This window comes from Microcebus murinus, chromosome 20 (assembly GCF_040939455.1).
Source record: "Microcebus murinus isolate Inina chromosome 20, M.murinus_Inina_mat1.0, whole genome shotgun sequence".
Classification (NCBI taxonomy): domain Eukaryota; kingdom Metazoa; phylum Chordata; class Mammalia; order Primates; family Cheirogaleidae; genus Microcebus; species Microcebus murinus.
In genome coordinates this window covers 36,983,213-37,005,896 of record NC_134123.1, presented here as the reverse complement: position 1 = coordinate 37,005,896, position 22,684 = coordinate 36,983,213, and the positions used below count along the sequence as shown (strand labels likewise).

The 22,684-nt window shown below is 48.1% G+C and overlaps 1 protein-coding gene across 3 annotated transcripts in view; it reads left to right on the top strand.

Moving 5' to 3' along the window:
• Positions 1 to 22,684, top strand: part of RAB7A (RAB7A, member RAS oncogene family) — a 32,007-nt gene that overhangs the window by 5,482 nt on the left and 3,841 nt on the right. For all 3 annotated transcript variants that reach the window (XM_075995932.1, XM_075995931.1, XM_075995930.1), the window contains exons 2-5: positions 10,701 to 10,761; positions 14,232 to 14,358; positions 19,697 to 19,915; positions 21,873 to 22,001. In XM_075995932.1, the coding sequence (XP_075852047.1) occupies positions 10,709 to 10,761; positions 14,232 to 14,358; positions 19,697 to 19,915; positions 21,873 to 22,001 (528 nt within the window). In that variant the 5' untranslated portion in view covers positions 10,701 to 10,708. The remainder of the gene's footprint in view (positions 1 to 10,700; positions 10,762 to 14,231; positions 14,359 to 19,696; positions 19,916 to 21,872; positions 22,002 to 22,684) is intronic.

The window sequence follows — 22,684 nt, the reverse complement described above, 5'->3', positions numbered from 1 at the left end:
CAGGAACAAATTCCTATGCACACATCTCATTTTGAAGTCAAGAAACAAACTTGGGCAAAAAACACCAGCTTGTGGCCCGAGGCCTGGAATTTGAGGCCGGCTGCCCTAACTTGAAGACTTTGCTTTATTTTTTTTAGTTTCTTTTTCTTTTGCTTTATTTTTTTAAATTTTTTTCTTTTGCTTTATTTTTTTTTAATTTCTTTTTCTTTTGCTTTATTTTTTTAATTTCTTTTTGTTTTGCTTTATTTTTTAAATTTCTTTTTCTTTTGCTTTATTTTTTTTAATTTCTTTTTCTTTTGCTTTATTTTTTTAAATTTCTTTTTCTTTTATTTTTATATTTAATTTTTTTATTTTTCTTTTATATTTTAAATCTTTTTCTTCTTTATTTTTTTTCTTTTCTTTTTTCTTTTTCCTTTATTTTTTATTTTATTTTTTTTATCCTTTTCTTTTTTTTTTTTTTTTTTTTTGAGACAGAGTCAAACTTTGTTGCCCAGGCTAGAGTGAGCGCCGTGGCGTCAGCCTCGCTCACAGCAGCCTCAGTCTCCTGGCTCAAGGGATCCTCCTGCCTCGGCCTCCCTCCCGTGTAGCTGGGACTACAGGCATGCGCCTCCACGCCCGGCTCGTTTTTCCTATATATTTTTAGTTGTTCAGCTCATTTCCTTGTATTTTTATCTATTTATTTATTTTTTGAGACAGAGTCTCCCTCTGTCGCCCGGGCTAGAGTGCTGTGGTGTCAGCCTCGCTCACAGCAGCCTCTGACTCCTGGCCTCAGGCGATCCTCCTGCCTCAGCCTCCCTCCCGAGTAGCTGGGACTACAGGCACGCGCCTCCACGCCCGGCTCGTTTTTTTCTATTTACTTTTAGTCGTCCAGCTCATTTCTTTCTATTTTTAGTTGTTTGGCTAAGTTGTTTCTATTTTTTGTGATTTGGCTAATTTCTTTCTATTTATAGTAGAGACGGGGTCTCGCTCTTGCTCAGGCTGGCCTCGACCTCCTCAGCTCGAGTGATCCTCCCGCCTCGGCCTCCCAGAGTGCTGGGATGACAGGCGTGAGCCACCGTGCCTGCCCGGTCCCTATGAGAAATTTTCTTTCTTCCTTTTTTTTTTTTTTTAATTTATTTTTTATAAAATATATATTTCTATTTTTTTATTTTATTTTATTGAGACATACAAGACAATCTTGTGCAAAGTGATGAATTTTCTAAACTCTCCATCCAGATAGTTGGAGAAACACGGCTGAGACAGGTTTGCCCAGATGTGGGACGGGGGACGAGGTTTTTCTGGGGAAGTAGGAAGTCGGAGGGGTCCTGCTGAGTAATGCCAGGTGGAGGTTCCTTTTGGCAAGCGGATGTCACCTTCTGACGTGGACTGAAACTCTAGACACGAGCTCTCCTCCCCAGCCTTCTGCTTTTCTGGCCATTGGCTTTCCGCTGACTCCCGTCTCTTCCCGTTATCAAACACTCACCTGTTCGGGAGGCCGAGGCAGGAGGCTCGCTGGAGGCCAGGAGCCGGAGGCTGCCGTGAGCGAGGCTGACGCCACGGCGCTCACTCCAGCCCGGGCGACACAGAGCGAGACTCTTGTCTCAAAAACTAAAAACATATAGAAAAAACGAGCCGGGGCGTGGTGGCGCACGCCTGTCGTCCCGGCTACTCGGGAGGGAGGCCGAGGCGGGAGGATCGGTTGAGGCCAGAGGCTGCCGTGAGCGAGGCTGACGCCAGGGCGCTCACTCCAGCCGGGGCGACAGAGCGAGACTCAGTCTCAAGAAAAAAGAAAAGAAAAAAGAATAATTTTTACTTTGTCTTTTCTTCTTCTTCTTTTTTTTTTTTTGTATTTATTTTCTTTCGCGCTTACTTATTCTCTCGTTAGTTTTAGGGCCGAACTCGAGGAGTTTTGCTAACTTCTTTTTTTTTTTCTTTTTTTTTCTATGTGCTAGTCGTCATATATTTTTCTAACTTCTGAATGGTAGTCGTGGTCAGTGTGATTGGTTTGTGAGTCAAAGGTAAAAGTTTCTTTTTTTCTTCTTTTTTTTGTATTTATTTTATTTCACGCTTATTCTCTCGTCAGGTTTAGGGCCAAACTCGAGGAGGTTTTCTAACTTTTTTTTTTTTTTTTCTATGTGCTGGTCCTTATATATTTTTCTAACTTCTTAATGGCAGTTGTGGTCAGTGTGGTTTGTGAGTCAGAGGTAAAAGTGTTTTCTTCTACTTTTTTTTGTATTTATTTTATTTCACGCTTACTTATTCTCTCATTAGTTTTAGGGCCAAACTCAAGGAGTTTTTCTAACTTCTTTTTTTTCTATGTGCCAGTCGTTATATATTTTTCTAACTTCTTAATGGTGGTTGTGGTTGGTTTGTGAGTCAAAGGTAAAAGTGTGTTTTCTTCTTCTTCATCGTCCTTTTTTTTGTATTTATTTTATTTCGCGCTTTCTTACTCTCTCATTAGTTTTAGGGCCAGACTCAAGGAGTTTTTCTAACTTCTTTTTTTTCTATGTGCCAGTCGTTACATATTTTTCTAACTTCTTTTTTTTTTTTTAATTTTTTTTTTTTTTTTTTTTTTTTGAGACAGAGTCTCGCTTTGTTGTCCAGGCTAGAGTGAGTGCCATGGCGTCAGCCTAGCTCACAGCAACCTCAAACTCCTGGCTCAAGCAATCCTCCTGCCTCAGCCTCCCGAGTAGCTGGGACTACAGGCATTCGCCACCATGCCCGGCTAATTTTTTGTATATGTATTAGTTGGCCAATTAATTTCTTTCTATTTTATAGTAGAGACGGGGTCTCGCTCTTGCTCAGGCTGGTTTCGAACTCCTGACCTCGAGTGATCTGCCCGCCTCGGCCTCCCAGAGAGCTAGGATGACAGGCGTGAGCCTCCGCGCCCGGCCTTTTTCTAACTTCTTAATGGTGGTTGTGGTCAGTGTGGTTGGTTTGTGAATCAAAGGTAAAAATGTCTTTTCTTCTTCTTCATCATCCTTTTTTTGTATTTATTTTATTTCACGCTTTCTTATTTCTTTCATTAGTTTTAGGACCAAACTCAAGGAGTTTTTCTAACTTTTTTTTTTTTTCTATGTGCCAGTCGTTATATATTTTTCTAACTTCTTAATGGCAGTTGTGGTCGGTGTGGTTGGTTTGTGAATCAAAGGTAAAAGTGTCTTTTCTTCTACTTTTTTTTTGTATTTATTTTATTTCACGCTTACTTACTCTTTCGTTAGTTTTAGGGCCAAACTCAAGGAGTTTTTCTAACTTTTTTTTTTTTTTCTATGTGCCAGTCGTTATATATTTTTCTAACTTCTTAATGGCAGTTGTGGTCAGTGTGGTTGGCTTGTGAGTAAAAGGTAAAAGTGTCTTTTCTTCTTCTTCATCATCCTTTTTTTTGTATTTATTTTATTTCACGCTTACTTACTCTTTCGTTAGTTTTAGGGCCAAACTCAAGGAGTTTTTCTAACTTCTTTTTTTTCTATGTGCCAGTCGTTATATATTTTTCTAACTTGTTAATGGTGGTTGTGGTCAGTGTGGTTGGTTTGTGAATCAAAGGTAAACGTGTGTTTTCTTCATCTTCGCCGTCTTTTTTTTTTTTTGTATTTATTTGATTTCACGCTTTCTTATTCTCTCGTTAGTTTTAGGGCCAGACTCAAGGAGTTTTTCTAACTTTTTTTTTTTTTTTTTTCTATGTGCTGGTCCTTATATATTTTTCTAACTTCTTAATGGTGGTTGTGGTCAGTGTGGTTTGTGAGTAAAAGGTAAAAAAGTGTCTTCTTCTTTTTTTTTGTATTTATTTTCTTTCACGCTTACTCATTCTTTTGTTAGTTTTTAGGGCCAAACTCCAGGAGGAGTTTTTCTGACTTTTTTTTTTTTTCTATGTGCTGGTCCTTATATATTTTTCTAACTTCTTTTTATTTATTTATTTATTTATTTATTTATTTATTTTTTTTAACACTGAGCAGACACATGCATTTTTCTAACTTCTTAATGGCAGTTGTGGTCAGTGTAGTTTGTGAGTCAAAGGTAAAAGTTTCTTTTCTTCTTCTTCTACTTTTTTTTGTATTTATTTTATTTCATGCTTTTTTATTCTTGCATTAGTTTTAGGGCCAAACTCGAGGAGTTGCTTTTTTTTTTTTCCTATGTGCTGGTCCTTGTATATTTTTCTAACTTGCTAACGGTGCTTGTGGTCAGTGTGATTTGTGAGTGAAAAAGTAAAACTGTTGTGGCTGCAGATCGAAACGAGGTTTCTAGCACTTTCTCTCTGACTAGTTTCGATTTTAGTGCCACTCCAGGCTGTGATTTCTTTCTTTTTTTTTTTTGAGACAGAGTTTCACTCTGTCGCCCAGGTTAGAGTGGGTGCCGTGGTGTCGGCCTCGCTCACAGCAGCCTCCAACTCCTGGCCTCCAGCGATCCTCCTGCCTCAGCCTCCCTCCCGAGTAGCCGGGACTGACTACAGGCACGTGCCACCACGCCCGGCTCATTTTTTTCTGTGTATTTTTAGTTGTCCAGCGAACTTCTGTTTTTGGTAGAGACGGGGTCTTGCTCTTGCTCAGGCTGGCCTCCAACGCCTGACCTCCATCGATCCTCCCTCCCCGGCCTCCCTCCCGAGCAGCTGGGACTACAGGCATGCGCCACCACGCCCGGCTCATTTTTTCTGTATATTTTTAGCTGTCCAGTTAATCTCTTTCTATTTATAGTAGAGACGGGGTCTCGCTCTTGCTCAGGCTGGCCTCCAACTCCTAACCTCGAGCGAGCCTCCCGCCTCGGCCTCCTCCCAGAATTGCTGGGATGACAGGCGTGAGCCTCCACGCCCAGCCTCTAATTTCTCGATGCTGGTTGTGGTCAGTGTGATTTGTGAATCGAAGGCAAAAGTGTTTGTTGTGGGTGGAAATCAAAATGAGGTTTTTAGCAGCGTCTCCCTTACTGGTTTCAATTTTAGTAACACTCGAGGGTGAGATTTCAATAACAAATTTTATTTTTTATTTTATTTTATGTATTTATTTTTTCTATGTATTTTTAGTTGGCCAATTAATTTCTTTCTATTTTCTTAGTAGAGATGGGGGTCTCGCTCTTGCTCAGGCTGGTTTCGAACTCCCGGCCTCGAGCGATCCTCCCGCCTCGGCCTCCCAGAGTGCTGGGATCACAGGCGTGAGTCCTCGCGCCCGGCTAATTTTTTCTACATATTTCTAGTTGTCCAGTTAATTTCTTTCTACATTTTGAGTAGAGACAGGAGTCTCTCTCGCGCTTGCTCAGGGTCTGGCCTCGAACTCCCGACCTCCAGCGATCCTCCCGCCTCGGCCTCCTCCCAGAGTGCCGGGACGACAGGCGTGCGCCACCGGGCCTCAATAACGAATTTCAGAATGTTTCCTTGGAGCAGAAAGCCAGGTTGGGAGTTGCTTTGCAGTGGTGACCGAATGTCACTGGCCCCTTGTTTTATTTGCTTGAAGTGACAAGTGTCGAATGTCGCCACCGCCTTGGGGATCAGGGTGCCAGATTCCTGGTCGCCTGGTCCTGCCGGCAGTTGGGACAGAACAAAACGCCAGGGAGTGTGTCGAGGGAAGTCTTGGGAACCTGGGAGTGTCAGGGATGCCACAGCCTTGTCTTTTTTTTTTTTTTTTTTTTGTCAGCCTCCAACTCCCGGCCTCAAGCGATCCTCCTGCCTCGGCCTCCCTCCCGAGTAGCTGGGACGACAGGCACGCGCCACCACGCCCGGCTCGTTTTTTTTCTATATATATTTGTTGGCCAATATTAATTTCTTTCTATTTTTTAGTAGAGACGGGGTCTCGCTCTTGCTCAGGCTGGTTTCGAACCCCTGACCTCGAGCGATCCTCCCGCCTCGGCCTCCCTCCCGAGTAGCTGGGACTACAGGCACGCCCGGCTTATGTTTTTCTACATATCTTTAGTCGTCCAGCTCATTTCTTTCTGTTTGTTTTAGTAGAGATGGGGTCTCGCTCTTGCTCAGGCCAGCCTCGAACTCCTGACCTCCAGCGAGCCTCCCGCCTGGGCCTCCCAGAGTGCCGGGACGACAGGCGCGAGCCTCCGCGCCCGGCCCGGCCTCCATCACAGGCTTTTCTCAGAAATCTCTGGGCGGCCTGTTTTGCGAGTTAAATGCCCGGGATAATCCAGGGTTGATATCAAATGCCTTGGGCTGTTTTTGAAAATAGTTGTTATGTAATTGTGTGTTTACGAGGATATCTGCTTCCTGCCGGCCTCACTGGGGAAAAAAAAAAAATGCTCCATCATTCTGGTCTGTCATGTTTTTGTTGTTGTTTAATGTCTTTATTCCTTTTGTTTGTTTTTAATTTTGTTAATATTTTCCCTTTATTTCTTTCTGCCTGCTTTTGGTTCTTCCATGTTTAATATCTTTATTACTTTTGTATGTTTGTTTTTAATTTTTTTTTTCCACTTTCTTTCTGCCTGCTTTGGATTCTTTTCATGTTTAGTTTCTTATTACTTTTGTTTGTTTTTAACTTCTTGAATTTTTTTCACTTTCTTTCTGCCTGGTTTTGATTCTTCCTTGTTTAATTATCTTTATTACTTTGTTTGTTTTTAATATTTCTTACTTTTTTACTTTATTTCTGCCTGCCTGCTTTTGATTCTTCCATGTTTAATATCTTTATTACTTTTGCTTGTTTGTTTTTCATTTTTTTTCACTTTATTTCTGCCTGCTTTTGATTCTTCCATGTTTAATATCTTTATCACTTTTGTTTTTAACTTTTTAAATTTTTTCACTTTCTTTCTGCCTGCGTTTGATTCTTCCATGTTTAATTTCCTTTAATACTTTCTTTTTAATATTTTTTACTTTATTTATGCCTGCCTGCTTTTCATTCTTCCATGTTTAATATCTTTATTACTTTTTAAAATTTTTTCCCACTTTCTTTCTGCCTGCTTTTCATTCTTCCATGTTTAGTATCTTGTTACTTTTGTTCGTTTTTACCTTTTAAAATTTTTTCACTTTCTTTCTGCCTGGTTTTGATTCTTCCTTGTTTAATTATCTTTATTACTTTGTTTCTAATGTTTTTTTATTTTTTTACTTTATTTCTGCCTGCCTGCTTTTGATTCTTCCATGTTTAACATCTTTATTACTTTTTTAAATTTTTTTTTCACTTTCTGCCTGCTTTTCATTCTTCTATGTTTAATATCTTATTACTTTTGTTCGTTTTTAACTTTTTAAATTTGTTCACTTTCTTTCTGCCTGCTTTCGATTCTGCCATGTTTATGTTTAGTGTTTTTATTACTTTTGTTTGTTTGTAATTTTTAAAATTTTTTTCACTATATTTCTTCCTGCCTGGTTTTGATTCTTCCATGTTTAATATATTTTTTTTTTTTGAGACAGAGTCTCGCTCTGTCGCCCGGGCTGGAGCGAGTGCCGTGGCGTCAGCCTCGCTCACAGCAGCCTCCGACTCCTGGCCTCCAGCGATCCTCCCGCCTCGGCCTCCCTCCCGAGTAGCTGGGACGACAGGCATGCGCCACCACGCCCGGCTCGTTTTTTTCTATATATCAGTTGGCCAATTAATTTCTTTCTATTTTTAGTAGAGACGGGGTCTCGCTCTTGCTCAGGCTGGCCTCCAACTCCTGGCCTCGAGCGATCCTCCCTCCTCAGCCTCCCCGCGTGCCGGGATGACAGGCGTGAGCCACCAGGCCCGGCTTATTTTTTCCCTATATTATTTTTAGTAGTCCAGCTAATTTCTTTCTATTTTTTTTTTTTTAGTAGAGACGAGGTCTCGCTCTTGCTCAGGCTGGCCTCCAACTCCTGGCCTCGAGCGATCCTCCCTCCTCGGCCTCCCAGAGCGCCGGGACGGCAGGCGTGGGCCTCCGCGCCCGGCCCTAGCTGGATTTTGAAATCTTTTCCTGAGCGCTGCAGCCCGTTACTGTTCTGTTCTTTTGCCGAATCTCTGGGACTTGGCCACACGCTATTTCGTAACTGGATGTGGCGTGTATCTGGCTGACCCTAGCAAGGGGCCTTAACGGGAGGTCGAGGCTGATGTCTCCGTCTGTCCCCAAACTATTCACTGTTGGAAAGAAGGAACTAGAAGCCTATTCCCTAAGAAGTGGCTTTTGATTGTTTGCTATACCCAGAATTTCTGTCGTGATCGACGACTGCCAATAAGAAACACACCCCCTTTAAGCTCTTTATATGTCAGAAAAAGAAAAGGAAAAAGTTAAGTATTATAAAGGCAAATTTATAATTAAAAAAAAAATAGGAAATATACCCCCATAATGTGCTGAAATAAAAAAATATATAGAAAAAAAAAAAGAAAGAAAGGAACTCTTGACATTGTTTAAAATCACTGGCTATTCTAGATTTCAGAGAAAAAAAACATTAAAGGAAAAAATAAACGAGATAAAATGAAAGCAGCGGGTCAGAGCCTACGGGGTTTGTAAAAGCTTTTAGAAGGAAAGCTACGGTCTGGTTGTGCGTTTTGCTAAGCTTCCGTCTGTACTGCGGAAAAGTGAGAGTCACTGGTGGTATCAAAGGCCTCACCGCGTTAAATAAAAAAAAAAAAAGAAAGAAAAATGAAGAATAAAATTTGAAAAAAATAAATACAAAAACGAGGGGGGGAAGGGCATTTATTGGAACCTTAAAATCTGTACCCCCATAATATGCCGAAATTAAAAAAAAAAAAATGAGAGTACGGGGGTAACTCTCCGTGAGATACTTTTTTCATGGCCGGGCGCGGAGGCTCACGCCTGTCGTCCCGGCACTCTAGGAGGGAGGCCGAGGCGGGAGGATCGCTCGAGGTCAGGAGGTCGAAGCCGGCCCGGGCAAGAGCGAGACCCCGTCTCTACTAAAAAAAAAATAGAAAGAAATGAGCTGGACAACTAAAAATATATAGGAAAAAAAAAATGAGCCGGGCATGTGGTGGCGCACGCCTGGAGTCCCAGCTGCTGAGGAGGGAGGCCGAGGCAGGAGGATCGCTCGAGGTCAGGAATTTGAAACCAGCCTGAGCAAGAGCGAGACCCCGTCTCTGCTATATAAATAGAAAGAAATTAATTGGCCAACTAGAAATACATAGAAAAAAAACGAGCCGGGCGTGGTGGCGCCTGCGTGTGGTCCCAGCTACTCGGGAGGGAGGCTGAGGCAGGAGGCTCGGTGGAGGCCAGGAGTCGGAGGCCGCTGTGAGCGAGGCTGACGCCACGGCGCTCACTCCAGCCTGGGTGTGACTGAGCGAGACTCTGTCTCAAAAAAAAAAAAAAAGAAAAAAAATAGGAACTAGACTTGTTTTTTAAAGTATATAGAAGCAGTATAGATGTTTTAAAGTAAAAATTTTTTTTTTCTCTTTTTCTGGGTAATTTGGTGACTATAATTCAAAACTTTTTTTTGTAAATAAAGTTGAAATGGATAGTACAGTGCATACTCTTTTCTAGTTTGCTTTTTATTTTTTTTTTCATTTTTTCTTTTTTTTATTCAAGGGCAAGTGACAGTCTTCAAGCTAGTTTGCTTTTTAAAAATTCAACCACATATAGTACATATTTTTCCATGTCAGTACATACTGCTTTTTTTTTTTTTTTTTTTTTTTTTTTGAGACAGAGTCTCGCTTTGTCGCCCGGGCTAGAGTTAGCGCCGTGGCGTCAGCCTCGCTCAGAGCAGCCTCCGACTCCAGGCCTCCACTGAGCCTCCTGCCTCGGCCTCCCTCCCGAGTAGCTGGGACGACAGGCATGCACCACCACGCCCAGATCTGTTTTTTTAATTTTCATATATATATATATTCTTTTTTTAGTCGGCCAATTAATTTCTTTCTAATTTTAGTAGAGACGGGGTCTCGCTCTTGCTCAGGCTGGCCTCAACCTCCTGGCCTCCAGCGATCCTCCTGCCTCAGCCTCCCTAGGAGCTGGGACTCCAGGCATGCGCCACCACGCCCGGCTAATTCTTTCTACGTATAGTTTTAGTTGTCCAGCTCATTTCTTTCTATTTTTTTTTTTTTTAGTAGAGACAGGGTCTCACTCTTTGACTCAGGCCGGCCTCCAACTCCTGACCTCGAGCGATCCTCCTGCCTCGGCCTCCCTCCCGAGTAGCTGGGACGACAGGCATGCGCCACCACGCCCGGCTTGTTTTTTCTATATATTTTTAGTCGTCCAGCTCATTTCTTTCTATTTTTTGACTATAGATGGGGTCTCGCTCTTGCTCAGGCTGGCCTCCAACTCCTGACCTCGAGCGATCCTCCCGCCTCGGCCTCCCGAAGTGCTGGGATGACAGGCCTGAGGCTTCGCGCCCGGCTCATTTTTTTCTATATATATATTAGTTGGCCAATTAATTTCTTTCTATTTCTAGTAGAGACGGGGTCTCACTCTTGCTCAGGCTGGCCTCCGACTCCTGACCTCCAGCGAGCCTCCCGCCTCGGCCTCCCTCCCTGGTAGCTGGGACTCCAGGCACGCGCCACCACGCCCGGCTCGTTTTTTTCTATATATATTTTTAGTCGTCCAGCTCGTTTCTTTTTTTTTTTTCTTTTTTTTTTTTTTAGTAGAGACGGGGTCTCGCTCTTGCTCGGGCCGGCCTCGACCTCCCGGCCTCGAGCGATGGACCCGCACCCAAGCGAGGTGACACTCTGGGACCCGCGGGGGGCGGCCGGCCCTGGCGTGCGGCTCTACCCACTGTGGGGGTCCTGAGGGCTGGCGGGTCCCTTCTCGGGGTCCCTTCTCGGGGTCCCCTGGGTGGCAGGGAGGCCCTCGCGCCCCGGGCAGGTGCGTGTCCCCGCCCCGCTGACCCCCGACTCCCCTTCCCTCCCCAGTTGGAAGGATGACGTCTAGGAAGAAGGTCCTGCTGAAGGTCATCATCCTGGGAGACTCGGGGTGAGTGTCTGCCGCTACCCCCTCCGGCCTCCTCTCCCTCCGCCCGGGCCTCCACCACGCCGCTTTCCCTTCTCGCCGCGGCCGCCAGGGGCCTCACTCCCCCCCACCCGCAGGTCTGGGCTTGGCCGGATCTGAGTCCTCCCGTGTCCTGGGGCCTCTGCTTCCTCCGTCTGTCTGTCTGTCTGTCTCTCCAGCTCTCTGTCCGTCCATCCATTTCCCTCCTCCCTCCTCCACTCCTTCCTTCCATCTTGCTTTCCTTTTCTTGCCTTCCTTCCTTCCTGCCTGCCTGCCGCCTGCTTTCCTGCTTTCCTTTTGTTTTCTTCTTTCCTTTTTTTCTTCCTTCCATCCATCCATTCTTCCATCCATCTTTCTTTGCTTTTCTTTCCTTCTTTCCTTCCTTCCCTCCCTCCCTCCCTTCCTTTGTTTCTTTCCTTCCTTCCTTTTCTTACCTTTATTTCTTTCCCTCCCTCCCTCCCTTCCTTCCTTCCTTCCTTCCTTCCTTCCTTCCTTCCTTCCTTCCTTCCTTCCTTCCTTCCTTCCTTCCTTCCTTTCCTTCCTTCCTTCCTTCCTTCCCTTCCTTCCTTCCTTCCTTCCTTCCTTCCTTCCTTCCTTCCTTCCTTCCTTCCTTTCCTTCCTTCCTTCCTTCCTTCCTTCCTTCCTTCCTTCCTTCCTTCCTTCCTTCCTTCCTTCCTTCCTTTCCTTCCTTCCTTCCTTCCTTTCCTTCCTTCCTTTCCTTCCTTTCCTTCCTTCCTTTCCTTCCTTCCTTTCCTTCCTTCCTTTCCTTCCTTCCTTCCTTCCTTCCTTCCTTCCTTCCTTCCTTCCTTCCTCCTTTCCTTCCTTCCTTCCTTCCTTCCTTCCTTCCTTCCTTCCTTTCCTCCCTTCCTTCCTTCCTTCCTTCCTTCCTTTCTTCCTTCCTTCCTTCCCTCCTTCCTTCTCTCCTCCCTCCCTCCCTCCCTCCCTCTCTCTCTCTCTCTCTCTCCCTTCCTTTGTCTCTTTCCTTCTTGCCTTCCTTTTCTTTTTCTCTTTCCATTTCTTTCCTCTTTCCTTCCTTCCTTCCTTCCTTCCTTCCTTCCTTTCCTTCCTTCCTTCCTTCCCTTCCTTCCTTCCTTCCTTCCTTCCTTCCTTCCTTCCTTCCTTCCTTCCTTCCTTCCTTCCTTCCTTCCTTCCTTCCTTTCCTTCCTTCCTTCCTTCCTTTCATTCCTTCCTTCCTTTCCTTCCTTTCCTTCCTTCCTTCCTTCCTTCCTTCCTTCCTTCCTTCCTTCCTTCCTTCCTTCCTTTCCTCCCTTCCTTCCTTCCTTCCTTCCTTCCTTTCTTCCTTCCTTCCTTCCCTCCTTCCTTCTCTCCTCCCTCCCTCCCTCCCTCCCTCCCTCCCTCTCTCTCTCTCTCTCTCTCCCTTCCTTTGTCTCTTTCCTTCTTGCCTTCCTTTTCTTTTTCTCTTTCCATTTCTTTCCTCTTTCCTTCCTTCCTTCCTTCCTTCCTTCCTTCCTTCCTTCCTTCCTTTCCTTCCTTCCTTCCTTCCTTCCCTTCCTTCCTTCCTTCCTTCCTTCCTTCCTTCCTTCCTTCCTTCCTTCCTTCCTTCCTTCCTTTCCTTCCTTCCTTCCTTCCTTTCATTCCTTCCTTCCTTTCCTTCCTTTCCTTCCTTCCTTCCTTCCTTCCTTCCTTCCTTCCTTCCTTCCTTCCTTCCTTCCTTCCTTCCTTCCTTCCTTTCCTCCCTTCCTTCCTTCCTTCCTTCCTTCCTTCCTTTCTTCCTTCCTTCCTTCCCTCCTTCCTTCTCTCCTCCCTCCCTCCCTCCCTCCCTCCCTCCCTCCCTCTCTCTCTCTCTCTCTCTCCCTTCCTTTGTCTCTTTCCTTCTTGCCTTCCTTTTCTTTTTCTCTTTCCATTTCTTTCCTCTTTCCTTCCTTCCTTCCCTTCCTTCCGCTTCTTTCTCTCTTCCCTGTGCAGGCAGCCCCTCCACGCAGCGCCCGCTCCCCCTGTGGCCGCGCTCCGGGGCCGGGCGGCCGAGTGGGCCGGGGTCGCGGGCGGTGGCGTCCCCGCCGGCCGGGCTGTGGGGCCGTGGGCTCCCGGCTGTGTCTGGGCGAGAAAAAAACAAAACAAAACAAAACAAAAGAAACAGATTTGAAGACTTAAGATTTTTTTTTTTGAAAAAATGACGACGGCGACAATAAACGCAGGCGAGCAGCTCCATTCCAGACCGCCCGGCCCCCCGCACACCCCAGCGGTCTCTGTCTCGGCCGCTTATTCCAGTCGCCCAGACGAACCCTTTATACGCCAGATTTTTATTTTTTTTCTTTCTTTTTTTTTTTTTTGAGACAGAGTCTGACTCTGTCGCCCGGGCTGGAGTGAGTGCCGTGGCGTCGGCCTCGCTCACAGCGGCCTCCACCTCCTGGCCTCCAGCGAGCCTCCTGCCTCGGCCTCCCCCCCGAGTAGCTGGGACTACAGGCATGCGCCTCCACGCCCGGCTCGTTTTTGTTGTATATATTTCTATATGTTTTTATATAGAAATATATATATGAAGTATATATTTTTCTATGTAAATATACATAAAACATATATTTTTATATATTTATATAAACATATATTTTATATATTATATATTTATTATGTATATTTATATATAACATAAAACATATATACGCAAAACGTTTTTTTATATACATAAAAAATATGTCTGGCTAATTTCTTTCTATTTTTTTTTTTTTTTTTTTTTTTTAGTAGAGACGGGGTCTCGCTCTTGGGCTCAGGCTGGCCTCCACCTCCTGACCTCGAGCGATCCTCCTGCCCCGGCCTCCCAGAGTGCCGGGACTACAGGCATGCGCCACCGCGCCTGGCTTATTTTTTTTTTCTATTTTTACTTGTTTGGATAATTTTATTTCTATTTTTTTTTTTATAGCAGACAGGGGGTCTCGTTCTTGCTCAGGCTGGCCTCCAACTCTTGACCTCGAGCGATCCTCCCGCCTCAACCTCCTGGCATGCGCCACCACGCCCGGCTCATTTTTTTCTATATGTTTTTAGTTGTCCAGCTCATTTCCTTCTATTTTTAGTAGAGACGGGGTTCTCGCTCTTGCTCAGGCCGGCCTCCAACTCCTGACCTCGAGCGAGCCTCCCTCCTCGGCCTCCTCCCACAGTGCTGGGACTACAGGCGTGCGCCACCACGCCCGGCTAATTTTTTTTTCTATTTTTACTTGTTTGGTCCATTTTCTTTGTATTTTTTAATACTAGAGACGGGGGGGTCTCGCTCTTGCTCAGGCTGGCCTCGACCTCCTGACCTCCAGCGATCCTCCCGCCTCGGCCTCCCAAGAGTGCTGGGATGAGACGGGTGAGCCTCCGCGCCCGGGCCAGATTTTTTTTTTTTTTTTTTTTTTTTTTTTTTTTTTTTAACATGCAAGGATCAGCGTGAGGTTCAGGCCCTTTCTCTCTGACTTATATCCGTGTCTGTTTTTTCTGTTTTTGTTTTTCCTCTCAAATTTCAGGGTCGGTAAGACGTCTCTCATGAACCAGTATGTCAACAAGAAGTTCAGCAACCAGTACAAAGCCACAATAGGAGCAGACTTCCTCACCAAGGAGGTCATGGTGGACGACAGGCTAGTGACCATGCAGGTAAGCGGGCCTCCCGGCCGGGCCTCCACCTTTTGCTCGCTGTGACCCTTCCCGCGTCTTCCAGTCCTGTTGTGTTTTTGTTTGTTGTTTTTGTTATTTTAGTTTTTTTTTTTTGGAGACGAGTCTCGCTTTGCCGCCCGCCGGGCTAGAGTGAGTGCCGTGGCGTCAGCCTCGCTCACAGCAGCCTCCGACTCCTGGCCTCTTGAGCGATCCTCCCGCCTCGGCCTCCCTCCCGAGTAGCTGGGACGACAGGCGTGCGCCACCACGCCCGGCTCGTTTTTTTTCTATGTGTATTTTTAGTTGGCCAGTTAATTTGTTTCTGTTTATAGTAGAGACGGGGTCTCGCTCTTGCTCAGGCCGGCCTCCAACTCCTGACCTCCAGTGATCCTCCCGCCTTGGCCTCCCAAGAGTGCTGGGATGACAGGCGTGAGCCACCGTGCCCAGATCATTTTTTTTTCCTATATATTTTTAGTTGGCCAATTTATTTCTTTTTATTTATAGTAGAGACGGGGTCTCGCTCTTGTTCAGGCTGGCCTCGAACTCCTGACCTCCAACGATCCTCCTGCCTCGGCCTCCCAGAGTGCTGGGATGACGGGCATGGGCCACCATGCCCAGCCCTGTTGTCTTTTTTTTTTTTTTTTTTGTTACTTTTTTTTATTTGCTTATGTATTGATTGATTTATTTGAGACAGAGTCTCGCTCTGTCGCCCGGGGTAGAGTGAGTGACGTGGCGTCAGCCTCGCTCACAACAGCCTCCACCTCCTGGCCTCCAGCGAGCCTCCTGCTTCAGCCTCCCTCCCGAGTAGCTGGGACTACAGGCATGCGCCACCACGCCCAGCTCAGTTTTTTCTATGTATTTTTAGTTGGCCAATTAATTTCTATTTTTAGTAGAGACGGGGTCTCGCTCTTGCTCAGGCTGGCCTCCAACTCCTGACCTCCAGCAATCCTCCCGCCTCGGCCTCCCACAGTGCTGGGATGACAGGTGTGAGCCTCCGCGCCCGGCCCAGAGAAAAGACTTTTGTGAATTCTGGCGGGGCCAAGAGATAGAAGAGCACGAGGCCAGAGAAGCAGAACTGACATCCCTAAAACACCCGCCTCCCACCCCCCAGGACTTAGGAAGGTTGTGAAAGCGAGGCTAGAAAACCCAGCCTGAGGAAGTGGCAACGTTTCTGTCTGAAGTCCGGGTTTGGGGCTTTGTCGTGTGGAATTTGAGCTCCGTACTCTACATGGTACAGAAATCCTGGTCTTGAAGAATTTAGCACAGGCCCGGGCGCGGAGGCTCACGCCTGTCATCCCGGCACTCTGGGAGGCCGAGGCGGGAGGCTCGCTCGAGGTCAGCAGTTGGAGGCCAGCCTGAGCAAGAGGGAGACCCCGGTCTGTATTAAAAATAGAAATAATATTAGCCAAACAACTAAAAATATAAAAAAGGAGCCTGGCGTGGTGGCGCATGCCTGTCATCCCAGCTACTCGGGAGGAGGCCGAGATGGGAGGATCGTTATCCAGGTCAGGAGTTCGAAACCAGCCTGAGCACGCTGGAGACCCCCGCCTCTACTAAAAATAGAAAAAAAAATAGCCAAACAACTAAAAATAGAAAAAATGAGGTGGGCATGGTGGCGCATGCCTGTGGTCCCAGTTACTCAAGAGGCCGAGGCGGGAGGCTCGCTCGAGGTCAGGAGTTGGAGGCCAGCCTCAGCAAGAGCGAGACCCCGTCTTTACTAAAATTAGAAAGAAAATTAGCCAAACAACTAAAAATAGAAAAAAAAAGAACCGGGCGCGGAGGCTCACGCCTGTAATCCCAGCACTGTGGGAGGCTGAGGCTGGAGGATCGCTCGAGGTCAGGAGTTGGAGGCCAGCCTGAGCAAGAGCGAGACCCCGTCTCTACCAAAAAAAAAAAAAATAGAAAGAAATTAACTGGCCAAATAAAAATAAATTTGGAAAAAATTAGGCCGGGCGTGGTGGCGCATGCCTGTAGTCCCAGCTACTCGGGAGGGAGGCCGAGGCAGGAGGATCGCTCGAGGTCGGGAGGTAGAGGCCAGCCTGAGCAACAGCGAGACCGCGCCTCTACTATAAAGAGAAAGAAATTAATTGGCCAACTAATATATAGAGAAAAAGATGAGCCGGGCTTGGTGGCTCAGTACTGTAATCCCAGCACTCTGGGAGGCCGAGGCGGGAGGATCGCTCGAGGTCAGGAGTTGGAGGCCAGCCTGAGCGAGAGCGAGACCCCGTCTCTACTAAAAATAGAAATTAACTGACCAACTAAAAATATATTTTAAAAAACGAGCCGGGCGTGGAGGCGCATGCCTGTAGTCCCAGCTACTCGGGACGGAGGCCGAGGGAGGAGGATCGATCGAGGCCAGGAGTCGGAGGCTGCTGTGAGTGAGGCTGACGCCCCGGCACTCACTCTAGCCCGGGTAAGAAAGTGAGACTCTGTCTCCCAAAAAAAAAAACAGGAAAAGAATTGATCGCAGAAGCCCTTCTTAACTCGTGGCTAAAAAACAAAGGGAAGCCTGTCCCACGCGGATGTTAATGACCTCGTGAGCGAAGGTGACCTCATCCTCACAAGGGGAAATAAAGTCCCGCAAGAAATGCTCACAATGACTGGAGATATTTTAAAAAGGAATAGAAACACGATGGGAAGGGGCGCTATAAAAAAAAAAATGAGGATATGGAATACTGAGAACTTCAAGAAGTGAAAACAGAGCGTTGAAATGAGCTGAACGGGCCGGGCGCGGAGGCTCAAATGCCTGTCGTCCCAGCGCTCTGGGAGGCCGAGGCGGGAGGATCGCTCGAGGTCAGGAGGTGGAGGCCGGCCTGAGCAAGAGCGAGACCCCGTCTCTACTAAAAAAAAGATAGGAATGAGCTGGACAACTAAAAATATATAGGAAAAAAAAATGAGCCGGGCGTGGAGGCGCATGCCTGTAGTCCCAGCTACTCGGGGAGGGAGGCTGAGGCAGGAGGATCGCTGGAGGTCAGGAGTTTGACACCAGGCTGGGCAAGAGCGAGACCCCGTCTCCACTGAAAATAGAAAGAAAGGAGCTGGACAACTACAAATATAAAAACATATAGAGAAAATGAGCCGGGCGTGGTGGCGCATGCCTGTCGTCCCAGCACTCTGGGAGGAGGCCGAGGAGGGAGGATCGCTCGAGGTCAGGAGGTGGAGGCCAGCCTGAGCAAGAGCGAGACCCCGTCTCTACTAAAAAATAGAAAGAAATTAATTGGCCAACTAAAAATATATAGAGAAAAAACGAGCCGGGCGTGGAGGCGCATGCCTGTCGTCCCAGCTACTCGGGAGGGAGGCCAAGGCAGGAGGCTCGCTCGAGGCCAGGAGTTGGAGGCTGCTGTGAGTGAGGCTGAAGCCACGGGACTCTAGCCCGGGTGACAGAGCGAGACTCTGTTTAAAAAAAAAAAAACAAAAGCCCTGTATATTAATGTTTATTCGTAAGTTATTTATAGGCATGGAAAACTGGCAGCAGCATTTTTTTAAAAAAAACAAGAATCGTTTATTGAGCTTGTTCCCTTTTTTGTTTATTTATTTATTTTTAGTTGGCCAATTTCTTTCTTTCTTTCTTTTTTTTATTTTGAGGCACAGTCTGGCTCTGTCGCCCGGGCTGGAGTGAGCGCCGTGGCGTCAGCCTCGCTCACAGCAGCCTCCGACTCCTGGCCTCAAGCAATGATCCTCCTGCCTCGGCCTCCCTCCCTGGTAGCTGGGACTCCAGGCATGCGCCACCACGCCCGGCTCATTTTTTCTCTATATATTTTTAGTTGGCCAATTAATTTCTTTCCATTTTTAGTAGAGACGGGGTCTCGCTCTTGCCCAGGCTGGCCTCCAACTCCTGACCACGAGCGAGCCTCCCGCCTCGGCCTCCCCTTGAGTAGCTGGGACTACCTGGCTCATTTTACTTTATATATATGTATATATATATATTTTTTAGTTGTCCAGCTCATTTCTTTCTATTTTTTTTTTTTTTTTTTTTTTTTGAGACAGAGTCTCACTTTGTTGCCCAGGCTAGAGTGAGTGCCGTGGCGTCAGCCTCGCTCACAGCAACCTCAAACTCCTGGGCTCAAGCAATCCTCCTGCCTCAGCCTCCCGAGTAGCTGGGACTACAGGCATGTGCCACCACGCCCGGCTAATTTTTTATATATATATTAGTTGGCCAATTGATTTCTTTCTATTTATAGTAGAGACGGGGTCTCGCTCTTGCTCAGGCTGGTTTTGAACTCCTGACCTCGAGCGATCCGCCCGCCTCGGCCTCCCAAGAGCTAGGATTACAGGCGTGAGCCACCGCGCCCGGCCATTTCTTTCTATTTTTTTTAGTAGAGACGGGGTCTCGCTCTTGCTCAGGCTGGCCTCCAACTCCTGGCCTCGAGCGATCCTCCAGCCTCGGCCTCCCAGAGTGCAGGGATGATAGGCGTGAGCCTCCGCTCCTGGCCTTGCTTCCTTGATTTTGAAGTCGCTCATCTGTGGGTGGCTCTGACATCCAGCCCGGTTCCTGGGACCACCCCCTGCCCCATAACTCTGTCTGTCTCTGTCTTTTGTCTGTCTGTCTCTTTCTCTCTTTGTCTCTGTGTCTTTCTCTGTCTCTGCCTTTTTCTATCTCTTTCTCTGTCTCTGTGTCTCTGTCTCTGTCTCTCTGTTTCTGTCTGTGTCTGTCTCTGTGTCTCTGTCTCTCTGTCTCTGTCACTTTCTTTCTCTTTCTCTGTCTCTCTGTCTCTGTGTCTTTCTGTGTGTCTGTCTGTTTCTGTCTCTGTCTCTCTGTTTCTCTGTCTCTGTGTCTATCTCTATCTCTGTCTCTTTCTGTCTCTGTGTCTGTCTCTGTCTCTGTTACTGTGTCTCTGTTTCTCTGTGTCTCTCTGTTACTGTGTCTCTGAGTCTCTCTGTCTCTGTGTCTCTCTGTTACTGTCTCTGAGTCTGTCTCTCTCTCTGTGTCTCTGTTACTGTGTCTCTGCCTCTGTCTGTTACTGTGTCTCTGTCTCTGAGTGTCTCTGTCTCTCTGTCTCTCTCTGTTACTGTGTCTCTGTCTCTGAGTCTCTCTGTCTCTGTCTCTCTGTCTCTCTCTGTTACTGTGTCTCTGTCTCTGAGTCTCTCTGTCTCTGTCTCTGTCTCTGTTACTGTCTCTGCCTCTGTCTCTCTCTGTTACTGTGTCTCTGTCTCTGAGTCTCTCTGTCTCTCTGTGTCTCTGTTTCTCTTTCTGTGTGTCTCTGTCTCTGCGTCTTTCTCTCTGTCTCTCTCTGTGTGTCTCTGTCTCTGTCACTGTGTCTTTCTATCTCTTGCTGTCTCTCTGTCTCTGTCTTTGTCCCCACGCCCCGCCCGGCGAGGGCTGAGCGCGCTGTCCCCGCAGATCTGGGACACGGCGGGGCAGGAGCGGTTCCAGTCTCTGGGCGTGGCGTTCTACCGCGGCGCCGACTGCTGCGTGCTGGTCTTCGACGTCACGGCGCCCAACACCTTCAAGACGCTGGACAGCTGGCGCGACGAGTTCCTCATCCAGGCCAGCCCGCGCGACCCCGAGAACTTCCCCTTCGTCGTCCTGGGCAACAAGATCGACCTCGAGAGCAGACAGGTGAGCCGCCCGGCCCGGCGGAAGGCTCTGGAAGGTTCTAGAAGGTTCTGGAAGGTTCTAGAAGCTTCCGGGCCTGGAACGTTCTAGAGGCTGCTGCCGGCAAGGGGTTCCTGCCTGGCGCCGTGGCAACCATCTTGCAGACCGGCCTCCTCTGAGGCCCCCCCGGGGGTGGGGACAGGTGACCTGGCTTCCGTCCCCCGGCGTCGAGGCTCCCGGCCTCCACCGTTGCTCCCTGAGCCTCACATCGCCTCCTGGGCTCGCCTTTTGTGTTTTTCATATTTTTTTTTTTTTTTTTTGAGGCAGAGTCTCGCTCTGTCGTCACCCGGGCTGGAGTGAGCGCCGTGGCGTCAGCCTCGCTCACAGCAGCCTCCGACTCCTGACCTCGAGCGAGCCTCCTGCCTCGGCCTCCCTCCCGAGTAGCTGGGACGACAGACATGCGCCGCCACGCCCGGCTCGTTTTTTCTATATATATTACTTGTCCAATTAATTTCTTTCTATTTATAGTAGAGACGGGGTCTCGCTCTTGCCCAGGCTGGCCTCCAACTCCTGACCTCCCACCATCCTCCTGCCTCAGCCTCCCTCCCCAGTAGCTGGGACTACAGGCGTGCGCCACCACGCCCGGCTCATGTTTTCTACATATATTTTTAGTCGTCCACCTCGTTTCTTTCTGATTTTCTTAGTAGAGACGGGGTCTCGCTCTTGCCCAGGCTGGCCTCCAACTCCTGGCCTCGAGCGATTCTCCTGCCTCGGCCTCCCAGAGTGCCGGGATGACAGGCGTGAGCCCCTGCACCCAGCCTGGAGTTAGTTTTTATTCTTTTTATTTCTTTTTTACGAGACAGAGTCTCAGTCTGTCACCCCGGCTAGAGTGCCATGGCGTCAGCCTCACTCAGAGCAGCCTCCACCTCCCGGCCTCGAGCGATCCTCCTGCCTCAGTCTTCTCCCCAAGTAGCTGGGACTACAGGCGTGCGCCACCACGCCCGGCTCATTTTTTCTATATATTAGTTGGCCTAAAATTAATGTCTATTTTTTTTTTTTAGTAGAGACGGGGTCTCGCTCTTGCTCAGGCTGGCCTCCCACTCCTGACCTCCAGCGATCCTCCCTCCTTGGCCTCCCACAGTGCTGAGATTACAGGCGTCAGCCTCGGTGCCCAGCTAATTTTTTCTCTCTATATATTTTTTAGCTGTCCAGCTAATTTCCTTATTTTTTTAGTAGAGACGGGGACTCGCTCTTGCTCAGGCCGGCCTCGATCTCCCGACCTCCAGAGATCCTCCCTCCTCGGCCTCCCAGAGTGCTACAATAACAGGCACGCGCCACCGCGCCCGGCTAACTTTTTCTATATATTTTTAGTTGTCCAGCTCATTTCTTTCTATTTTTTTTTTTTTTTTGGCATGCCCAGCACATTTGTATATACTTTACTTTGCATATCCTTTCTGTTTCTATATTTCTATTTTTCCTATTTCTATATTTCTATATCCTTTCTATACGTTTCTATGTACATCCCAGCACTCTGGGAGACCGAGGCTGGAGGATCTTTGGAGGCCAGGAGTTTGAGGCCAGCCTGAGCAAGAGCGAGAGCCCCCGGTCTCTACTAAAAAAAAAAAAAAGAAAGAAATGAGCTGGACAACTAATAATATACAGAAAAAACGAGCCGGGCGTGATGGCGCACGCCTGTAGTCCCAGCTACTCGGGAGGGAGGCCGAGGCAGGAGGATCGCTCGAGGCCCCGAGTCCGAGGCCAGCCTGAGCCCCAGAGTGAGACTCCATCTTAAAAAAAAAAAGGAAATGAGCTGGACGACTAAAAATACATAGAAAAACCGAGCCGGGCGTGGTGGCGCACGCCCGTGGTCCCAGCTACTCGGGAGGGAGGCCGAGGCAGGAGGCTCGCTTGATCCCAGTCCGTTGAGGCTGAGCCTCACGAGCCCTTGTGTGACCTTCCGTCCGTCCTTCCTTCCTTGCAGGTGGCCACGAAGCGGGCCCAGGCCTGGTGCTACAGCAAAAACAACATCCCGTACTTCGAGACCAGCGCCAAGGAGGCCATCAACGTGGAGCAGGCCTTCCAGACCATCGCCCGGAACGCGCTCAAGCAGGTAGGGCCCCCGGCCTGCCCCGCCCTCTGGGGCCTCACCCGGCCTCCCATCTTCCGGCCTCTAATCTTCCGGCCTCCAACCTTCCGGCCTCCCATCTTCCGGCCTCCAATCTTCCGGCCTCCCATCTTCCGGCCTCCCATCTTCCGGCCTCCCATCTTCCGGCCTCCAACCTTCCGGCCTCCAACCTTCCGGCCTCCCATCTTCCGGCCTCCCATCTTCTGGCCTCCCATCTTCCGGCCTCCCATCTTCCGGCCTCCCATCTTCCGGCCTCCCATTTCCAGCCTCCAACCTTCCGGCCTCCCATCTTCCGGCCTCCATCCTTCCGGCCTCCCATCTTCCGGCCTCCAACCTTCCGGCCTCCCATCTTCCAGCCTCCAACCTTCCGGCCTCGCCAGCTGTTCTCTGCGTTTGGCCGGAAGAACCTTGCTTGTTTATCTGAGACGGTTGTGTGGCACGTTTTGCGGAAGCTTCTAGAAATTCCACCTTTTTTTTTTTTTTTTTTTTCTTTTTGTGGACTGTCTTGAAGATAGACGGCCCGAGAAGGCCGTGGTTGAGGCCGCCCCGTGCGTGTCCTGGGCCCCGTCTCTGTTTTCTGTCGTGCGGACGTTAGAGCTGCCCAAGGTCGCGGCCCCGACCTGTCGGAGGAGACAGGCCGGGCGCGGGGGCTCAGTCACAACTGTGGT